The 17,464-nt window shown below is 41.8% G+C and overlaps 1 protein-coding gene across 1 annotated transcript in view; it reads left to right on the top strand.

Moving 5' to 3' along the window:
* CACNG2 (calcium voltage-gated channel auxiliary subunit gamma 2) overlaps window positions 1–17,464 on the top strand; it is a 323,387-nt gene that overhangs the window by 204,877 nt on the left and 101,046 nt on the right. The window contains exon 2 of the mRNA XM_085601327.1: window positions 9,161–9,244. Within this exon, the coding sequence (XP_085457453.1) occupies window positions 9,161–9,244 (84 nt within the window). The remainder of the gene's footprint in view (window positions 1–9,160; window positions 9,245–17,464) is intronic.

The raw sequence follows: 17,464 nt of genomic DNA, 5'->3' as shown, positions 1-17,464 counted from the left end.
GCTGTTTACAGCTGTTTGACGCTGGTATTGTGTATTGTTGTTCTTTATAAAGATTTGGTGTTGTTCCTGTTACTATTCTCCACATTAGTTTGATTTGGTTGTCTGTAGTCTTCTTTTGCTGTTATCCAGAATTATATACAATTAGTATCTGGTGTGGTTGACTGTCATCTTGATATTTATTTATGGATAAAATATTTTGTATTATGTCTTCAAAAGAGGTCCATCCTTCCTCACCAGCATCCATTGGTCACTGAGGTTGATTATCAGTTACTACCCCGATACAAGAATTGATAACGTTAACCAAAAATATAATTATAGGTAAAACCAGAACCATTGTCCCTGTCACCTTCCCTCCCCGCACATTGATAATCATGTGCGATAAAGTAAACAATTTTGTCCCCTATAACAGTATTCATTAATGTGGATAACTTTCCCATCGTTAGGAGTTCCCATATTGTACGTTTCTATTCCCTCAGGTCTGCGGTCCTTATATTTATTTTAAGTTATCTTTTGTAGTCTCCTGTTGTTCAGTTACACAATGATATAACGTGATTAACTGTTATCTCTTGTTTTTATGTAGAACTTTTTTCACGGTGTTGATTGTAATCTCAGGAATGCACTGTGCATTTATTTTTCTTGCAGTTACCTATAGTGTCCTGTTACCTGTAACAATTTTATACTGTTGTCTTTCGTTTGGTTGTTTTAAAATCGTTTCTGCTGTTATATTAGTTTACTTTTGCTTTTCTATATAAGTGTTATGCTTTTGAGTGAGATACGAACATCAGGAAGGTGTTGTATCTATAGGTAAATTATGCTTTTTGTAGTAGTATCTTGTTATCAAACATTTGGTGCTGTTGACCGGATGGATTTTCAGTTGAAGTTTTCTATTATTATTTGTTGATGACGTTGAGTTTGATTACTTCTTGCTTTTTAAGCTGGTAGTTGTATTTTGGGATTTTTTTAATGGGTATTTGATGCTGTTGCCTATAGTCTTTTGTCATCTTTCTGTGGTTATTTGACATGGCTGCCTCAATAGTCTGATGCTGTTATCTGTAATAATGCAATGATGTTGTTTGCACTCTCCAGAAGATCGTGTGTACATTTTGTTTCACTTAGCCTAGTGTTATAATGCATATTTTTGATGCGGTTGTCATTAGTCTTTACTCACTGTTTTCATTGTTGATTTAATGTTGTAGATTTTATTTTCGGACTGTTGTTTCATTAATTGTATCCCCGTTGCCTGTATTGCTCTGTGTAGGTTTTCTATAAATGTTCGCTTTTGTTACGGTGTTTTCATCTTGAGGTTGGCCTATCCTTATTTTATGTTGTTTGTACACACCGGTTAATTTGATATGTAATTACCTGATGCTGTTTCTCTTAGTCCCATGTGCCTATACTGCTTATTTTGATACTGTTGCCTTTAGTACGCAGTTGGTGTTGTCAATGAATATTTTGTGTTGCTTGTATCTTGCATCTATTGTTTATGTAATTGTTTCCTGATGCGGTCTGTAGTCTTGTGTTTCTGTTGTCTTTAATTATTTTATGCAAATGCTAAGTTTTTACATTGTTGTTTATGTCTTTGATGCACTTGCCTGTAGTTTGCTTCTGTTTATAATGATTTCATGTTGTTGTTTATGGAACTCTGTTTCTGTTGTCCATAATTATTTGATGCTGTTTCATTAACTTTCCAGAAGTCTATAAATATTCAGAGACTGTTGGCTGTGGCCTCTTGTTGTACTTTGTAAGTATTTGATGCTGTGGCCCATAGTTATCTTATTTTGTGTATAACTGCCCGTTGTTGCTGCCTGTACTCTTGTCGTTCTAATTACTGAATGTTGCTGCTTGTTGTTTCATGTTGTTTCTGTTGCTAATTATTTCATGTTGTTACCTCACCTGTTTTCTCTTGCTACTGCAGGGCTTCATTATTTGATGCTGTTGCCCATAGTCTCGTATTGCTGCTGTCTGTAATTATTTTGGTCCAGATGTACGAAATCGCATGTTTGAGATTTCCTAATAGCCAATTTTATCGATTTGCTATTAGGAAATGGCAAACTGATATGACAACAGTGTGTTTGACACTGTTAGCAATTCGCAGTGGGTGGCAAATGGATCTGCTTCTTCAATATTCATGAGGCAAGTTGCAATTTGCGACCCATTGTGAATGGCTACAATCACAGGGATGGTGGCCTGCCAGGGTCAGCAGACCATCCTGTTTGTGATTGTTTTTTAAATAAAGCAATATTTTTTTTGTAATGTGGACGGTTTTCCTTAAAGGAAAACGGCATGCATTTTAAAAATTTAAATTAAACTTTTAATTTTTTAAGCATAGACAGTGGTCCATACCTTGGGGACCCTCTTCCCGTTTGCGAATGAGTTACCACCAACTTGAGGTTGGTGGTAACTATGAATATTTGGCAACCACATTCCCGTTCGCAAAACATTCATACATACCAGTGCTATTCGGTATTAGGAAGGGACGCCCAAAACACGCCCCTTCCGGATACCGAATCGCAAAAGCAAAAAACTATTCGGTAACAAGTTACTGAGTCGCATTTTACCTTCTGTACATGGCAAAATGCATTTTACTGGTCGGACCAGTAAAATGATTCGTACATCTGGCCTTTTATGCTGTTTCCTGTAGCCTCCTGTTTCTGTTTATAATGATTTGAAGGTTTTGACTGGTGCTTTTTGTTGCTGTTGTTTCTGTTTAATGCTCTGCTTGCGGTTTTTGTTCAGTTTTTTCCCAAAAATAATTTGATGGTGGACATTGCTTGCGATAGCTTTGTTCGCACACCACCAGAGCGCGTTCTTTATTTCTGAGATGAAATCCCCTGAACCAAGGGCGGCTGCAGTGGTCGAGGTGCTCGCTGGTGTGTAATTTTCACTTGGCCTTTTCTTTAATGCGCCATACCGTTGAAGGGTTTTTCTTAGCAGCAGGGAATTTTCAAGTTGCCATGCGATGAAGGGGTAGCTTCTACACAATTAAGTGCTCGGCTTTAAGTGGAGGGAATTCAGAAGGAAACACATATTTAATGTTACTTTACCCTGCATTTTCCCACTTTCTTCACACAAAAAAATGCATCTGCCAGGCAGTTGCTGCTGCCATTCTTATGGCGTGTTTATGCTGTTAATCTTTATAATTTTAGCATAAGTTTTTTGAGCAGTAGGTAAACAAGGGTTTCTGTTAACCTGGTCTGTGGGCCATATATTATCACCCTAGATAGAGCTGTCGAGGCAGGGCCGGACTGGGAATTGAGTCGGACCGGCCGCAGTGGGAGTGGGGGTGGGGGTACTTCTTTTAGGGGCCCCACGCGCGACAACAGGGCAAAATAATATTGATTTGATCTTGAAAGAAAATTACAATCAAGCTTTATTAAATTGTTTCCAAAACATAGAACACAATTAATCAACTCCAATAAACTACAAACTTTACATTAAGGAAACTATAGAGAAAATACTGTGTTAATGTAATGTACCCATGAACAACTTAAAGTATATAAACCAGAGTCAGATTCACAGAACAGTTTGTCTCTTAAAAGCTCATCTTCTGGCAGCTGGCAGTTTGTAAAAAAATCTGGTGCAAACTACGTACGTGTAATGCACAGCAGTGATTGTTGGTTGGTAAAATTTTAAATGTATTCGGAGATAATTTGCGAGGGGGGCCCTGAAATTTCAACTGCCTAGGGGCCTCCACAGGGCTTAATCCGGCACTGGTTGGAATTAGCGACCTATGGTTGACACAGATCTCTGCTGCTTGGGCATTTCTGAGCCACTTTATTGGGATTGAAACCAATGGCCTCCGGGCTACACACAGCTCTCTGGCATAGGGGCATAATGGCATCGGAGTTACTTGGCTGGCAATGAAACCTGTGACTTGCAGGTGACACTCAGGGGCATATTTACAAGCCCCTATCGCCACCACAATGCCACTTAATGTGGCTTAACGCTGCCTTGTAAATAAGGCACCCTTTCACGCCATACTTAGCATGAAAGGGGAGGGCAATGGGCGTTGCGGTGGGCGTTGCACCGCAACACCCATTGATTTTGACGCTGTCCCTATTTATAAGGGTTACGTAGATAGGAGGCCGTGCCAAAATTAAGACCATGGATTACCTGGTTTTAAACAGGTTAAACGAGGAGAAATGCTTTATTTCTCCTCGTTTTTGCTGTTTCAATGTGTGTTGTGTTGTGCAGCACACATAGAAACAGCAAATTGCCATTGATTGTTTATGGGCAGAAAGGTGACCCTTCCTGCACATAAACAATCCCCAAAAATGAAGTTTTGCAACTTCTGTGTGCTGCATTAAGCAGCACACATACAAGTTACAAAACGTCATTTAAAGATTGTTTATGTGTAGGAAGGGAGACCCTCCTGCACATAAACAATCTTCCCCTCAACGCAGACTATGGTGCAATGGTGCCTGCATTGGCGCTATGCTGCTAAGTTTAGCGCCACCGCAGGGGGAAACGCAGAGCTGCACCATATTGTTGTAACTATGGTGCAGCCCTGCGTTTCTGAGGTGGCAGAGTGCAGCGTTAAGCCAGGAAGGCTAACACCGCACTCCGTCACTCATTATAAATATGACTCTCCGTGCGTTGCCAACTGCAATATCTTAATGTGATTGGGACATGTTGACTACAGATTACACACAGGTCTCTGCAATAAGCGCTTTCACCCCAGCCCTCACTCACATTTGGTCCTAGTGAACTGCCCATAAGGTACTAATATTGCAAATGGGTGCATTAACCTGGTAAGCTATCTGATTGTGATTGAAATATATCACCAGCATATTACATCCACATTGTTTCAGGAACAGTAACTTTTTGAGCTACCTTACTGGAAATGTAGCTTGGGGCATTACATTTTTTTCCTACTGTTTTGACTCATACGAATACGTACTTTGACTAAACTTATTCTCATAACTTGTAAAGTGCTCTGATACGTTTGGGTCTAGCTAGCGCTATATAAAACTCAAAAATAAACAAAAAAATACGGTAACACACAGATCTCGGCAATAGGTGCATAAAACCAGATCTTTTTCCTGGAATTTGTAGCCTACGGGTGACGTATAGATATCTGCAGAATATAAATTAACCATCAAAGTTGTTATACTGTGTCCTGTGTCTTACAGGTCGAGCACAGATCTCTCCAGCATGTGCTTTAGCCCACTGAGCTACCGTACTGAGAATAGAATTTGATTTGCAGGTTTGCACGCAGCTGGTGCCTTTGGCCCATATTCTGTCTCACTGTAACTGAAACCTATGACCTATGGGTTGCATGCAGAGCCCACAAGTCTGTTGCTGGAACTGGAAAGTGTGATCTCTAGGTCACTAAAATAGCTATATGGCAAACATATTAACCTACTGTGCTAGCCTGTTTGATGTGCCAGAAGGGCAGGAAGAAGCCCTCTCCTCTGCGACTGTGGTTTGATCCCCAACATTGGATACATTTTAATAGAACAATACGGGTACTTGAATAAGGTTTAGATACCCTACTCGGTGTCAAGGTCAAAATGCAATGAAAGTCTCTCTGGTTTGCTTTTTGACTGCGCGAGGAAAGGGCAGCTGCTCCCAGTAGCCACGGTGCCACACTGCATATTAATGTACACATGAAAGGTGCCAGATGTGCCCTAAAGAGGGTCCTTGGTGGGAGGAAGAAACACAAAGGACCGAAAAAGCCTCTTTAGCAATATTGGTAATTGTTGATTTCAGTTGGAAATTGATGTAGAAGTTAATAAGCAAGGCACTTAAGCCACCTTAAAATCAGGGGTTAGGAGAAGAATAGCATAAGGTCTTCCAGGAGAAAATACGCAGAAGGAATTCTGCTTCAGAAAAAGACAGCCAAAAACCAGGGGCAAATAGGCAACTGAGTTGGAGATGAACGCAACAAAAATCAGGAGCGCAAATGCACGGCAACACATCCCTCTCTAGCCCACGCCTCCTCATATATGATCCAGGCAGGAAATGATATCACAGGAAAAGAGGTGACGCCATATTGGATTTGGACCTTCAGACTCTACAGACAGGAGAGAGGATCATTTTGCTAGCCACAGATATGGGACTAGTCATGCCTACTCTTCCAGGAGAATTAAAGACGTTTTGCCTTCTCCTTGCCTGAAGCAAAGCGAGGGGGGGGGGGGGAAAGGTGCAGGCGTGAGTCTTGTTCTACGATGCACTGTTTTAAAACCATGACAGGAAAATGTGCTTCTCAATGGCGAAAAGGGAATGGCCTTAAATGACTGTAACCTGAAGATCTAGTTTAAACATACAAGAATGACAAAAAAAGATTCACAATTCACAATTTTAAAGAATGAAAGGAAAAAAAAAGCATTGGCAGAGTAGGTATTGGCCCACTAGACCTGGCAAAGTAGTGCACTCCTTTTTAGGCCGAGTGATAAGGGGAAATGCTGTCAATCACAGTGTAAAGGAGTCAATGGCCAAAGTAGGCTGACTCATTGTCCATGCTGTGTACTCTGATGGGCGGACTCCAATGTGAATGAAATCCAAACCAACCAATCAATAAAGAAGCTGACCTAAAATCTCTGTATGAATATATTTTTAGGTCCGGTGTTGGCAAAGACCTGTAGTGTTTAATTAAATATATATAAATTATACATGTTTACTTGTAAGGGGTTTCAGACAGCCTTCTTCACCCATTGGTCTGCTGTAGAGTCAATCACATTTTTCTTCCAATTCCCGCAGTGTCAGCAGGGGTCACAAGGTCAGCCCACTTCAGACTCCGGCTTACCCGACTTGAGTGGCGGCATTGTACTTTTGCTCAATATGCATATCTGCGTAATATCCGCGTAATAAGCAGTACACTCCCATGCCAAGGACTACTGGTACCGTGTGCGCTTATACACTAAAAAAAATATATTTTTTGCCTTTTAGATGAAGGACTGGCAGCTACCACAACACTGCAACTGTGCTGCTCATCCAAAAACGGTTCACACACAAAATAAGCACAGGAAAAGACAAAAGGTCAACAGCCAAAGCCAGACCTATTGGTTTGCCAGTGCTTATTTTTATTTGGTTTGTTTAGCTCTGGCACAGTCACTTGCCTCAATATTGAATTCAAATCAAGTAAATAACTGCTATGATGCAGCAACAGTTGTTAACAAAAGCTGTTACCCACTGTTGCTATGTCATAAAGGAGTTCCAGGCTGCCCTGGTTGGGCTCTCACAGACCCCATCAGAGCAGCGCTGGAAATGGAGCACCGCCTTTGGAGGAGGGGGCACAGACAGTGATAGGGGAGGGGGGCAGGAGGCAAGTGTTTTCTTTTTTTACATTTTGGACACAGAAGAGAGGCCATGTTATGTGTGGCTCCATCATTACTTCTCTGTTCCTGCGCAGCAGTTGAATGCAGGGGCAGATGATTTGGGGGGCCATACATAGCATGAAACGCAGTAGAGTGGCAGAGAGTGCAGTTTTGCAGAGTAGAGTGCATTGTTGTAGAGTGCATTGGCATAGAGTATAGTGGTGCAGAATACAGTGGTGGAGTGCAGTGGGGCATGGCATATTAGAGTAGCGTAGAGTGGAGTAGAGTGGAGGAAGTGGCCTAGAGTGCAGTGGCCTGAAGTGTAGTGGCCTAGAGTGCAGTTGCATAGAGTGCAGTGACAGAGAGGACAGTGTTACAGAGCAGAGTGTCATGGAGTGCAGTGGTGTAGAGTGGTGCAGCATGCATTAGGGTAGAGTGCAGTGGTGCAGAGTAAAGTGATGCAGAGGGCAATGGTGTAGTGTAGAATGGCGTAGAGTAGCATGTTGTAGAGTACAGTGCAGTGGCGTATAGTGAAGCGGCGGATAGTGGAGTTTCACAGGGTATATTGCAGTGACAGAGTAAGTAGCGTAGAGTGGAATGGCACCGTGGCGTAGAGTGCAGTGGCATAGAGTAGATTGTTACAGAGAAAAGTGAAGTGGCATAAAATACAATGAATTAGAGTAGAGAATTGAAGAGTGCTGTGCCGTAGAGTGCAGTGGTGCAGAGTAGAGTCGATTGGTGTAAAGTGCAGAGGCGAAGTGTGCAGTGGCTCAAAGTAGTGTGGGGTAGAATGCAGTGGCACAGAGTGATGTAGAGAGGCACCGAGTGAAATAGTGTAGAGTGCAGTGGTGCAGAGTAGAGTACAGTGATGCAGTGTAGAGTGGGGTAGTGTGAAATGATGTAGAGTGCAGTGATGCAGAGTAGAATGGAGTAGGGTAAAGTGGAGTATGCATGGTGTGGTAGCGCACTGCCGTGACACAACACATCTTCAATTAAAATGACCATTGCATTTGAACAGACATAGTTTTACTGATAAAAGTATACAGCACACAAACGTGTGGAAATGTCATAACCTAGGTTATAGATTTGTTTTGATCATATTAAAATATTTGTTAACACTACCCTTCAGAATTACCAAAAAATGTGCTTCATTTGTGATTTCCATGTTCTGAAATAGGCACACAGTTTATTAACAGATATTTCAACTTTGTTTTGTGTTAGAATTATTTTTTACACTGTACAGCACTCTCCAAATAGCCAGCATGATTGCCACATAACTCCTCTCACTTTGAAGTCAGAGAAAGAAAAGTAAACACTGAGCTCCCTGGAAGGCAAAACTTGACGTTGGACTTCTGTCTTTGAATGCACAGCAAATGTGAAAAGATAAGAACAATAATTAAAGGCATATTTACAGAAATTCAGTGCTTGTGGAAGTATATAGTAAATAGGGTTTGGGCAAAGGATGGGATGAACTCAAACTGGACAGCCTAAAATAAATAAAGCCAGCAAATAGAAAGCAAGTAAATGTGAGTTATAAGCAAGCGATGGACGGAATGCATTCTCCAGTCAGCTTTCTGAATGTCCCTAAAATGTCGTTAGCAAACCAGACATCTGCACTGTCTGGTAAGCTTCGATCTAAGTATTGTGTACTCTGTTAAAAGTTAAATTACCTGTGGGCTAACTCAGCTATCCTTCCTTCCAAGATCGAGAAAATGAGAATCCTTGAGGCGAGCAGTAACGCCTGTGACAGTGCTTCGCAAGTTGCACGATCAATGCAATATTATCACCCTTTGATTATTATTAGTAGTCGTAGTATTATTTATGTATGGTTAATAATATTAATATTTGTATTATTATTTTTAATGTTAATGCACATTTTCTGTTTTATATTACATTTATAGGAAATTTTAAAGGCCTCTGTAAACAGATTGATCACTTCCCGGAGGATGCGGATTATGAAGCAGATACGGCAGAATACTTTCTTCGTAAGTTGAGCTGTTCTTCTTTTTTATTTTAACTTAACATTTTAAAATTAAATATTTTCTTGATATTGAAGCATGATTGGAAAAGGGAGTGGAAAAGTATTGAAGAACTCAGCTACAGTATTTTAGTGCTGCAGTTTATTCCAAAAACAGACTTTTTCTACCTTAATGTGACTTGAAACTAAATCCAAACCATTTTTACCTGGGAGCAAAAGTGTTCAGAAGGAATCACAACAGAGTGGCACCGCCCCTGGAAATGTATTATTTGTTTTTACTTGCTAGCATCTTCTACTTGGGGTACATTATTGGAACTGTACATAGAAGCTACTTGGAAGAGTAAGTTCAAGGGAGCTGGATCCATGCTAGACTGTCAGGACTACTATTATGTTAATGATCTCAATTTACATTAATTTTGCGTAAATGTACCCTTTGCGGCGATCCTGAAAACCTGGCATGGGTCAAGCCATAGGTTAGACACCTCTGTTTTAGGTTCTTAGCTAAGAGCTTACCTATATGCTGCTTGGGCGTTCTTTGTAGTTTGTCAGGCCATAAATCAAATTGATTCATTTTCTTGGCCTCGTTCTGGGTCCGACATTAGTCCCCGAAGTCGAAGTCCATGCCATATTTTCAGGATAACCTCCAACTGTGTAAATGATGCCCATTTAAGTTAAAAGTGCGTGATTGTTGCACACCTAATCTCCTCTCCGGTGAGCAAAAAACATCTCCCATGAGGGAAAAGCTTTCAGTCTGTATTCAAAGAATCAGAATGATCTGATTTTCCCCCTCACAAATTATCACATAGAAATTGTTACAGTGTTAAGAAAATGCCCATTTCAGAGAGTAAGAGCGGCTGTGGATGTTCCTGTGGTGGTCCATCTACAATTGTTGGCAAATGCCAACAAAGAAGTTTGATTTTGGTAGATTCCAACCCAGGAAATTCTTGTAAATATGGCCCAGGCTTGAGCAGGAGTGAATACATTTTTGAGTGGGAATTGTATGGAAACCCTCCTTAAAGGTATGAAGTGCAGATGGATGGGTCTCCCCAAGGGAAAACCAGTTGACTTGTAGAGAAAAACAAAATCATGCTCAGTAGTACTTTTGCGTCATATTGCCGTGTGCGTAGATGCCTTAACTTGCGAGTCTTCACATGAATTGGGGAGAGTTACACCTGAAATTGAGAATTGGCAAAAATTCGGAAAATTGATTCAGTCTCATACAAAGTATAGGGACACTTTTGATACTCCCGAAATATTGTCGAAAAACAGATACTAATATAGGCTTTATATACAGTCAAAAGCAAACATAATGTCACATTGGTAATCAAAATGGGCCTTGTTAAAATGCTTTTGCTCCCATAAAATATTTAACAAATTCTTTGAACTCCCGCTTGTAAAGGAAAAGGCATTACACTATGGTGCAACAATATGGCCTTTGAAATGCAATAACTAAAGAACTTCATTTGGAAGCCTCCAAAAGGGAAGTTACTTTGTAGCAGAATTACTGAGTTTTGTGGGGAATAGTTTAACATGTTGTAACAAATAAACTTTTCAGGATATTTACATGGGATACATTTTCCTATAGAGGACCCGATTCACTAAATGTCCTATAAACAAAACAAAAGTTCGAAATATTTTCCTGAGTATTGCACCTATATTTCAGGATGCTTGTCGCAAGTTTGCTGGAAAGGTGATAGGAATTTTCCACCTGTACCATCTCAGATTTAGCCTAAAATATTTTGTGCTCTTGTTTCCACGCGGGGGCTTCTCAGGGCTTTGAAGAGCGTCAACAAGTTGCAGTTGGAAACATAAGACTTACCTGATTTACTACCGAATTTCTCTTTTAAGCAAGGAAAAATAGCCATGAATTATAAAGACTTTTGCCCTTGTTTGAGACAATCCAAATATTGTCTTTCCTCACTTAAGGCAGACTTCTGACTATAATTTCTAGGTTTAAAGCTCATCTCAAGCCAGCTGAAAGCTTAAGCAAATTAGGTCAGTCTTTTCTTACTCAACACAGTTCTAAGACTATATTTTCTGGCCTTATACCGTTTTAAGATGGCATTTTCTGGCTTTTGTCTTAAGTCAGCCTTCAGTGAGGAATACCTAAATACGCCAGACGTCTGCAGTAGCTCTTGTGTGCTACCAGGTGATGTCATCTGCCTTCTTCGTGCCTCGACCAAGCTTCTGGACATGATGACACAGAGCTGTATAAAAGCACTCCCCTTGTGCAATGACGTCGGTTCTTATTTTTTGCACCCTTTCACAAGAATCTAGACCTTCCCTACTACTGATTTTGGTACTTAACCAAAGCTTTTCGAACTTTAATATTTCTTGGCAGGGTGCAGATATGCTAGGAAAACTAAGCAAGGCTTTTCAACGCCCAGGTGCGCCTGAGTTTGAAGGAGAACTTAAAGTTCCAGAAATGCAATTCTGGCTTTGGCTCCTTCTTTGGACCTGATGCTTAACCTAGACGCCTGAGTTTCTGAGCCAGCGCTTGACCTCAACGATGCTGGGCTGAAGATTTTCAAAATGTTTCCTCTGGCGTGTCTTCTGCCCCCACAGAGCCAACAGTGGTTGCAGTCAAATTGCTATAGATGGGCCCTCCTCCAATGCCAACTGACCAAGGTGGAAGTCATCACACTTCTCTTATTGTGCTAGGAGAGGTTTCCCCCCCCCCCCCCCCCGTGATGCAATTCTCGCTGGTCATTCCTCCTTCGACACCACTACTGGTTTTGGTTCCAGCTGTGGATCCTTCTTCAGCTAGGGCTTGACCAGTGTCTCACTGTGCAAAGTCAGAGGCAAAACCCATTGCTGGAGAAGTTCTTCCTGCAGTTCCTCTATCTTGGCAGCCATCCTTTAGGATGATAGAGGCTATTCTCGAGTCTGACTCCGATGCAATGCAAGGTCTTTAGCCTGCCCAAGAGGGTGACTATGATCATGAGGATGTGGATGCTTGCTTCCCTATCATTATACTGTTATTGGCTTATATCTCGATTTACAGAATACCAGTGCCCTATGTACCTCTTTAAAATCTGTCCATGATTCTCCTTTTGGGCCTCTGATCAAAAAAGTGCCTCTTTCACTGTTGTGGTTAGGAGGGCAGCTGAAGGACCTTTTACACCAAAACCTCTGTTGCCACTTAATGAAGCTCTGATGGACCCAATTATGTCAGCTAGCTCTAAAACATATTCTATGGTGGTAGTGAATCCCCACATTTCTAGTCGCCACAGGCCAACACCTGGTGACTCTACGTTTGTGACACAGCATCCTACTCCAGAGTGCCTTTTGGGGAAGAATCTCCACTTGCAAAATAAATCTTAACACTTTCTTTGTGGCCTTTACCAGACAGGGAATATAAGAGAATTGGTGCTATTAGGAGGAAAGTGTTTTCTTCCAGTGGCCTTTCACTGTGTTCTTTGAATGCTGTCTGCCTTTTGCTTCGCTACAGTTACACCCTCTGAGACATTACGCATGAGGTTATATATGTGCTACCTGAGAGCCTACAAAATGCCTTCGCTCAAACACTTCAAGATGGACTAGACATATCTAAATAGATTTTATGTTCTGGTCTGGTCATCATAGACTCAGTTGCTTGTTCAGTGGGCGCCAACGCCATTATCGGCGAATGTGCGTGGATATGCTCCACTGGATTTTCCACAGACATCCAGGCTTCAGTACTGAATATACCCTTTGGGTGGGGGTAAGATTTTCGGTAGAAAGGAATAATGCACCTCTACTCTGGTGAGTTTAAAAAACAACAGATATGGCTTGTTCCTTAGGATTGTTCTCCCTGGGAAGTTCCAGGTTTGCTCTATGGGCCTCACTTTCCAATAGCAGCAGCCACAACAGCCCATACAGCAGCCTACACAGATATTCTGTGGCACTAGAGGCATGCCTCTTGGCAATGCGTCCATCCCTCTTAGTTTGTCCTCGAATGGGCATCTGGGGCCGGGTAGGTGGCTGAATAAGATGTTTCCTTCCCCACTATCACGCAATTACGCAGACTTTTGGGTCCACTAGATTGTCCAAGTTGGTTATGCCCTTTCCTTTCTTGACACCCCTCCTCATATTACCCCTGTTTTTACCCCGATGTCAGCAGACCACACTAACATTCTTTCCAAGGTGGTGGTAATGTTGCTTGCCAAGGGGGTTATTGAGTGTGTATCCAAGGTGGAGCATGGTATGGCTGTTATTAGGGTCAGGGCTTTAAGTGGGATGAAAAAACTGGGGGGGCGGGGTCTCTCAAAGGGGCGTGGCCAATGTAATTCAGGGCGTGGCTTAAAAACACAAGCGAAAAATCTGTGATTAGCATAGTGTGCCGTCCGACTAATATTTTGCTGTTTCTGTCATTGCATCCAGATGTGATACAACAAGTAACACCATACCTACAACAAGTCAGTACTATTGGCTTTGTAAATGGTTGTTAGTTGCATAAGATAAATAAGCAGCAACTATGGCTTGCATATAATATTGAAAAAGCTTCCACTTAAAGTCCTGGTAACACCACGACAATGTTGCTGCTCCTGAGTTTCGAAATGAGAAGGGGAATCCAGAGAGAAAATGAATCTCTTTAAAGGATTTCCCTTACCCATGAACGCTCACCTGGCATGACGTCATGAAGTAACTTCTCCACTAGTGAGAAGTGAGCAGTGTGAGCACGCACACATCGATGTGCCTGCTGTCACAGCAGACCGGAAAAAAGCAGACCGCCTGTCCCAGGGCACAAAACAGAGCCTGATAGAGACCCGTTTCGAGGCCCCCTTCAAAGAACTGCTGGTGCTCAGCACTGGTGAGACCCGGCCCACTTAAAGCCCTGACTAGGGTTAATTCCTATCATGAAGAAGGATAGGGGCTTGAGATCAGTCTTAGGTCTCAGAGTTCTAAAGTCATTACTCTAGAATGAGAAATTGAAGATGATGACTCAGGTGGCTCAGTTTCTGTTGGCATTGAGTCATGAGGATCGGATGGAATCCTTGGAACTGCAGGATGCATACTTTCACGTATCGGTCCTGCAGTCGACAGCAAGCATCTCAGCTTTGTGATGGATCAGACGACTTCCTGTTCACCGTCCTCTCTTTCACCGTTACATCGGCTCCCTGAGTCTTTACGAAAGTCATGTTGGTGGGCATGGCTCATCTTCACAGATCAGGGATACATGTTTTCCTGTACATTGATGATTGTCTGACAAGATTGGATCTCTGACAAGGCCGTTCAGAACCTCCAGTGGTTGCAACAGTCTGACCTGCAGCAGACCATTCTACGTACCTGTTCTAAAGGTCGCGGTTGTAATTGGAGCATTGTCTATCGTTTGGAGAGTCGCATAGACAATGTGGCTATGAGAGGCCTCTCATTTGCAGTGTAGCTGTGTGCCACCACAAAAATCTTCTAGAGCTGTGTCATCAAACTGGCTCTCAAAGCCTTCTGTCTTTCAGGAAGAGCAAGACGATCCAGGTACTGGTGGTTAACATGGCTGCCATGTGTTACTGCACAACAAGTATGGAGGCATGGGGACATGTGTCCCCTGCCTGGAAGCACCTACATTTGTTGCGTAGGCTGACAAGTCAAAGGATCTCCCTGCTGGTCACTCATCTAAGAGGATCCCTCAATATTCAAGCAGATGAGCTTATAGGGTGTCATCCTGCCAACACCAAGTAGCGTCAACACCCAGAAGTGGGTGGCGCAGGGCATCTAAACGCAATGGGATGCTCTCCAGCCAAATACACTAAATGTCCAGCATTTTGCACTTGTGCCTCCTTTTCAAGGGTCTTTATGAGATGTGTTCCACCTTCGACAGAATTCTGCACTCCTGTATACCTTTCTACTTCTGCCTCTAATCTTGTGGGTGCTGAAAAATATCAGGTGGACTGAGTACAGCTCATTCTGATAGTTCCAGGCTAGGCTCAGAGGGTCTGGTACTCTGAGCCCCTGACTCTAAGCATATGCCCTCCTCTTCACCTGCTTCTATGGGAAGATCTGTAATTTCAACGGCAGGACATTTTTACACCCAAACCTCCACAACCTACATCCTCATGCATGGCGATTTAGCAAAACCAACATGGGTTTCAATCTGCCATCAGAAGGATCAATGCAGGGCTTATTTTGTAAAATAATACGTGTTGGTGCCCAAGATTTTCTCAGAGGCCCATGACCAGTGCAATCGAATGTTGGGGTGCTAAATCCCACCAAAGTCGTTTTTATACTTCATGCCTCTTTCATCCAACACCAGGCATTCACTGTCCCTTTATCTCACTCTTTCAGGTTCTTTTTCTACCATGCTTTCTTCCTTTGTCACTGGTTTTACAAACGTTCTTTTCCTCTTCTTTTCCCTTTTTTGTGTTTTTCTTTCTCTTGCTTTGTATCAAAGTCTGCTGAGGAAATATAAAGCTGGTCGGCAAAAAGGAGTGCGGTGTGCTTCACCTGTAACCACCAACTCAAATTAAGCACTGGGTGAATGCCATTTTGACTGATCGCCGCTCGTCCACTAGGTCTGTCTATTTGTTCATGGTCTAAACTTCTCATCTGGTATGAGGGAAAGCATCTCGGCTCCCTACAGGCAATGCTGACTGTTTTTTTTTTGTTTTTGATCAAGTAAAGCTTTGCTGTGGGCATAACTAAAGGTTACTTATTGCCGCCTTGTCCTTTTGTTTGGGCATTTTTTTTTTTTAGATAGAGTTTTGCATAGCGCGAACATGACCCGAGGGTGTCAGAGTGCTTTACAATAAACAAAACAAACGTTTTTCCACCAAAGTTGGTGTTTACAAATTATGAGAGATTGCCAACCAGGCAATGCACACTTTGCAAGCTAAGTTGAATATATATGTTTCCATTTGTAAGTTAATAATGCGTTTTACATATTCTAAGAGGTTGCCCAAAACATTGTGTATGATTGTTCAGAATTGGGAGGTTTCATGCCATGTGAATAATCGTCACATGGACTGAATTAGTAGGTGAAAAAGATCATCTAGATAGCATTTAACAAACAATCATATATTTGTGATAATGTGCATTTCTAGATGATGACTCAATGGTCTCCCAAATCTCTTCATTATGCCACACTATGACCTTAATTTGGTTCTAATATTTTTTGAGTTGTTCTCCCTTAGAGCCTGTCTCCAGCTGTCTTCTGAAACTCTTAATCATGTAAAATGTATATCTTTTTTTCATCACTTCTGCACGTCTCATTTGTGAACTGCAAGCTTTATTTATTCAGCCTCCTTATGCTACCTTTTTCCTTGACAAGCTGGTGCTTTGGTACCACTGCATACTTTCTTCTGACGGTTGCTTCATCTTCCCATATGGGGCAGTCTATCAGACTCCCTGAATTATTTTCTACATTTCATACTTCTAAAGATTAGGACAGGCTGCAACAGTTAGACCTGGATAGACCCGTGATGTGCCCTTATTTTTACACTGATAGGTATAGAAGAACCATGTTGAAGATCAACTGCTGGTTGGGTTCTCTGGTGCTACAAAAAAGGAAGGCTGTCCATAAATTGATCTTAATATTATGATTGTGCTCTGCATCAAACTGTGTTATGCCTTGACCAACAAGGATCATCCTGAGGAATTAAAAGTGTATTCCTACAGGGCTAAACCTGCCACCACAGCCCTAGTTTCGGCTGTCCCAAAGGTGGCGTGTATATACCACTCTGTCATCGAATCTGGTAGTGGAACCGAGTCACAACTTAGGCCGATCACACTATGTGCCTGCACAGAGGAGCTACTCTGGAGGTTTTTCGGATCCAGTCTGGCACCTGAAGAGATTCACAAAGTGAGCAATCAATTGTTAGATGGTGCATCCACTAGAAGGAGCATTCCCGGAGGTAAGTAACCTATTCCTTGAAAAGATATAGTGGTATTAATGAGATACTCCAGATCCCAATGATTTGCAATGGAATGATATTTCAATCCTGTGTGATTAGGATTTAAGGAGATAGTGGCCACCTGAATATGATATGATGAATGTAACAAGGTCAATCTGGGTAACAGTAAAGCCTGTTCATTACAATGCTTAGAAACAGGGAAACACGTGGAAATAAGTGCTATGTAAAACTCTTTTGTTATCACATGCTTCCAAACAGGTAGTTTGCAGACAGTTACTTAGCAAAATACATACTCCCTTTATTATTTCAATTATTTAAGCTATTTGGAAATTTCTAAAGAGATTGGGCTGGATTCAAAAAGTTATTTTGTGACTTACCCTAGTGGTACTCTTGACGTAATC

The sequence above is a fragment of the Triturus cristatus genome, chromosome 4_2 (genome assembly GCF_964204655.1).
Source record: "Triturus cristatus chromosome 4_2, aTriCri1.1, whole genome shotgun sequence".
Classification (NCBI taxonomy): domain Eukaryota; kingdom Metazoa; phylum Chordata; class Amphibia; order Caudata; family Salamandridae; genus Triturus; species Triturus cristatus.
Note: the sequence above shows the minus strand (reverse complement) of the source record. Positions and strands in the feature narration are given on the sequence as shown.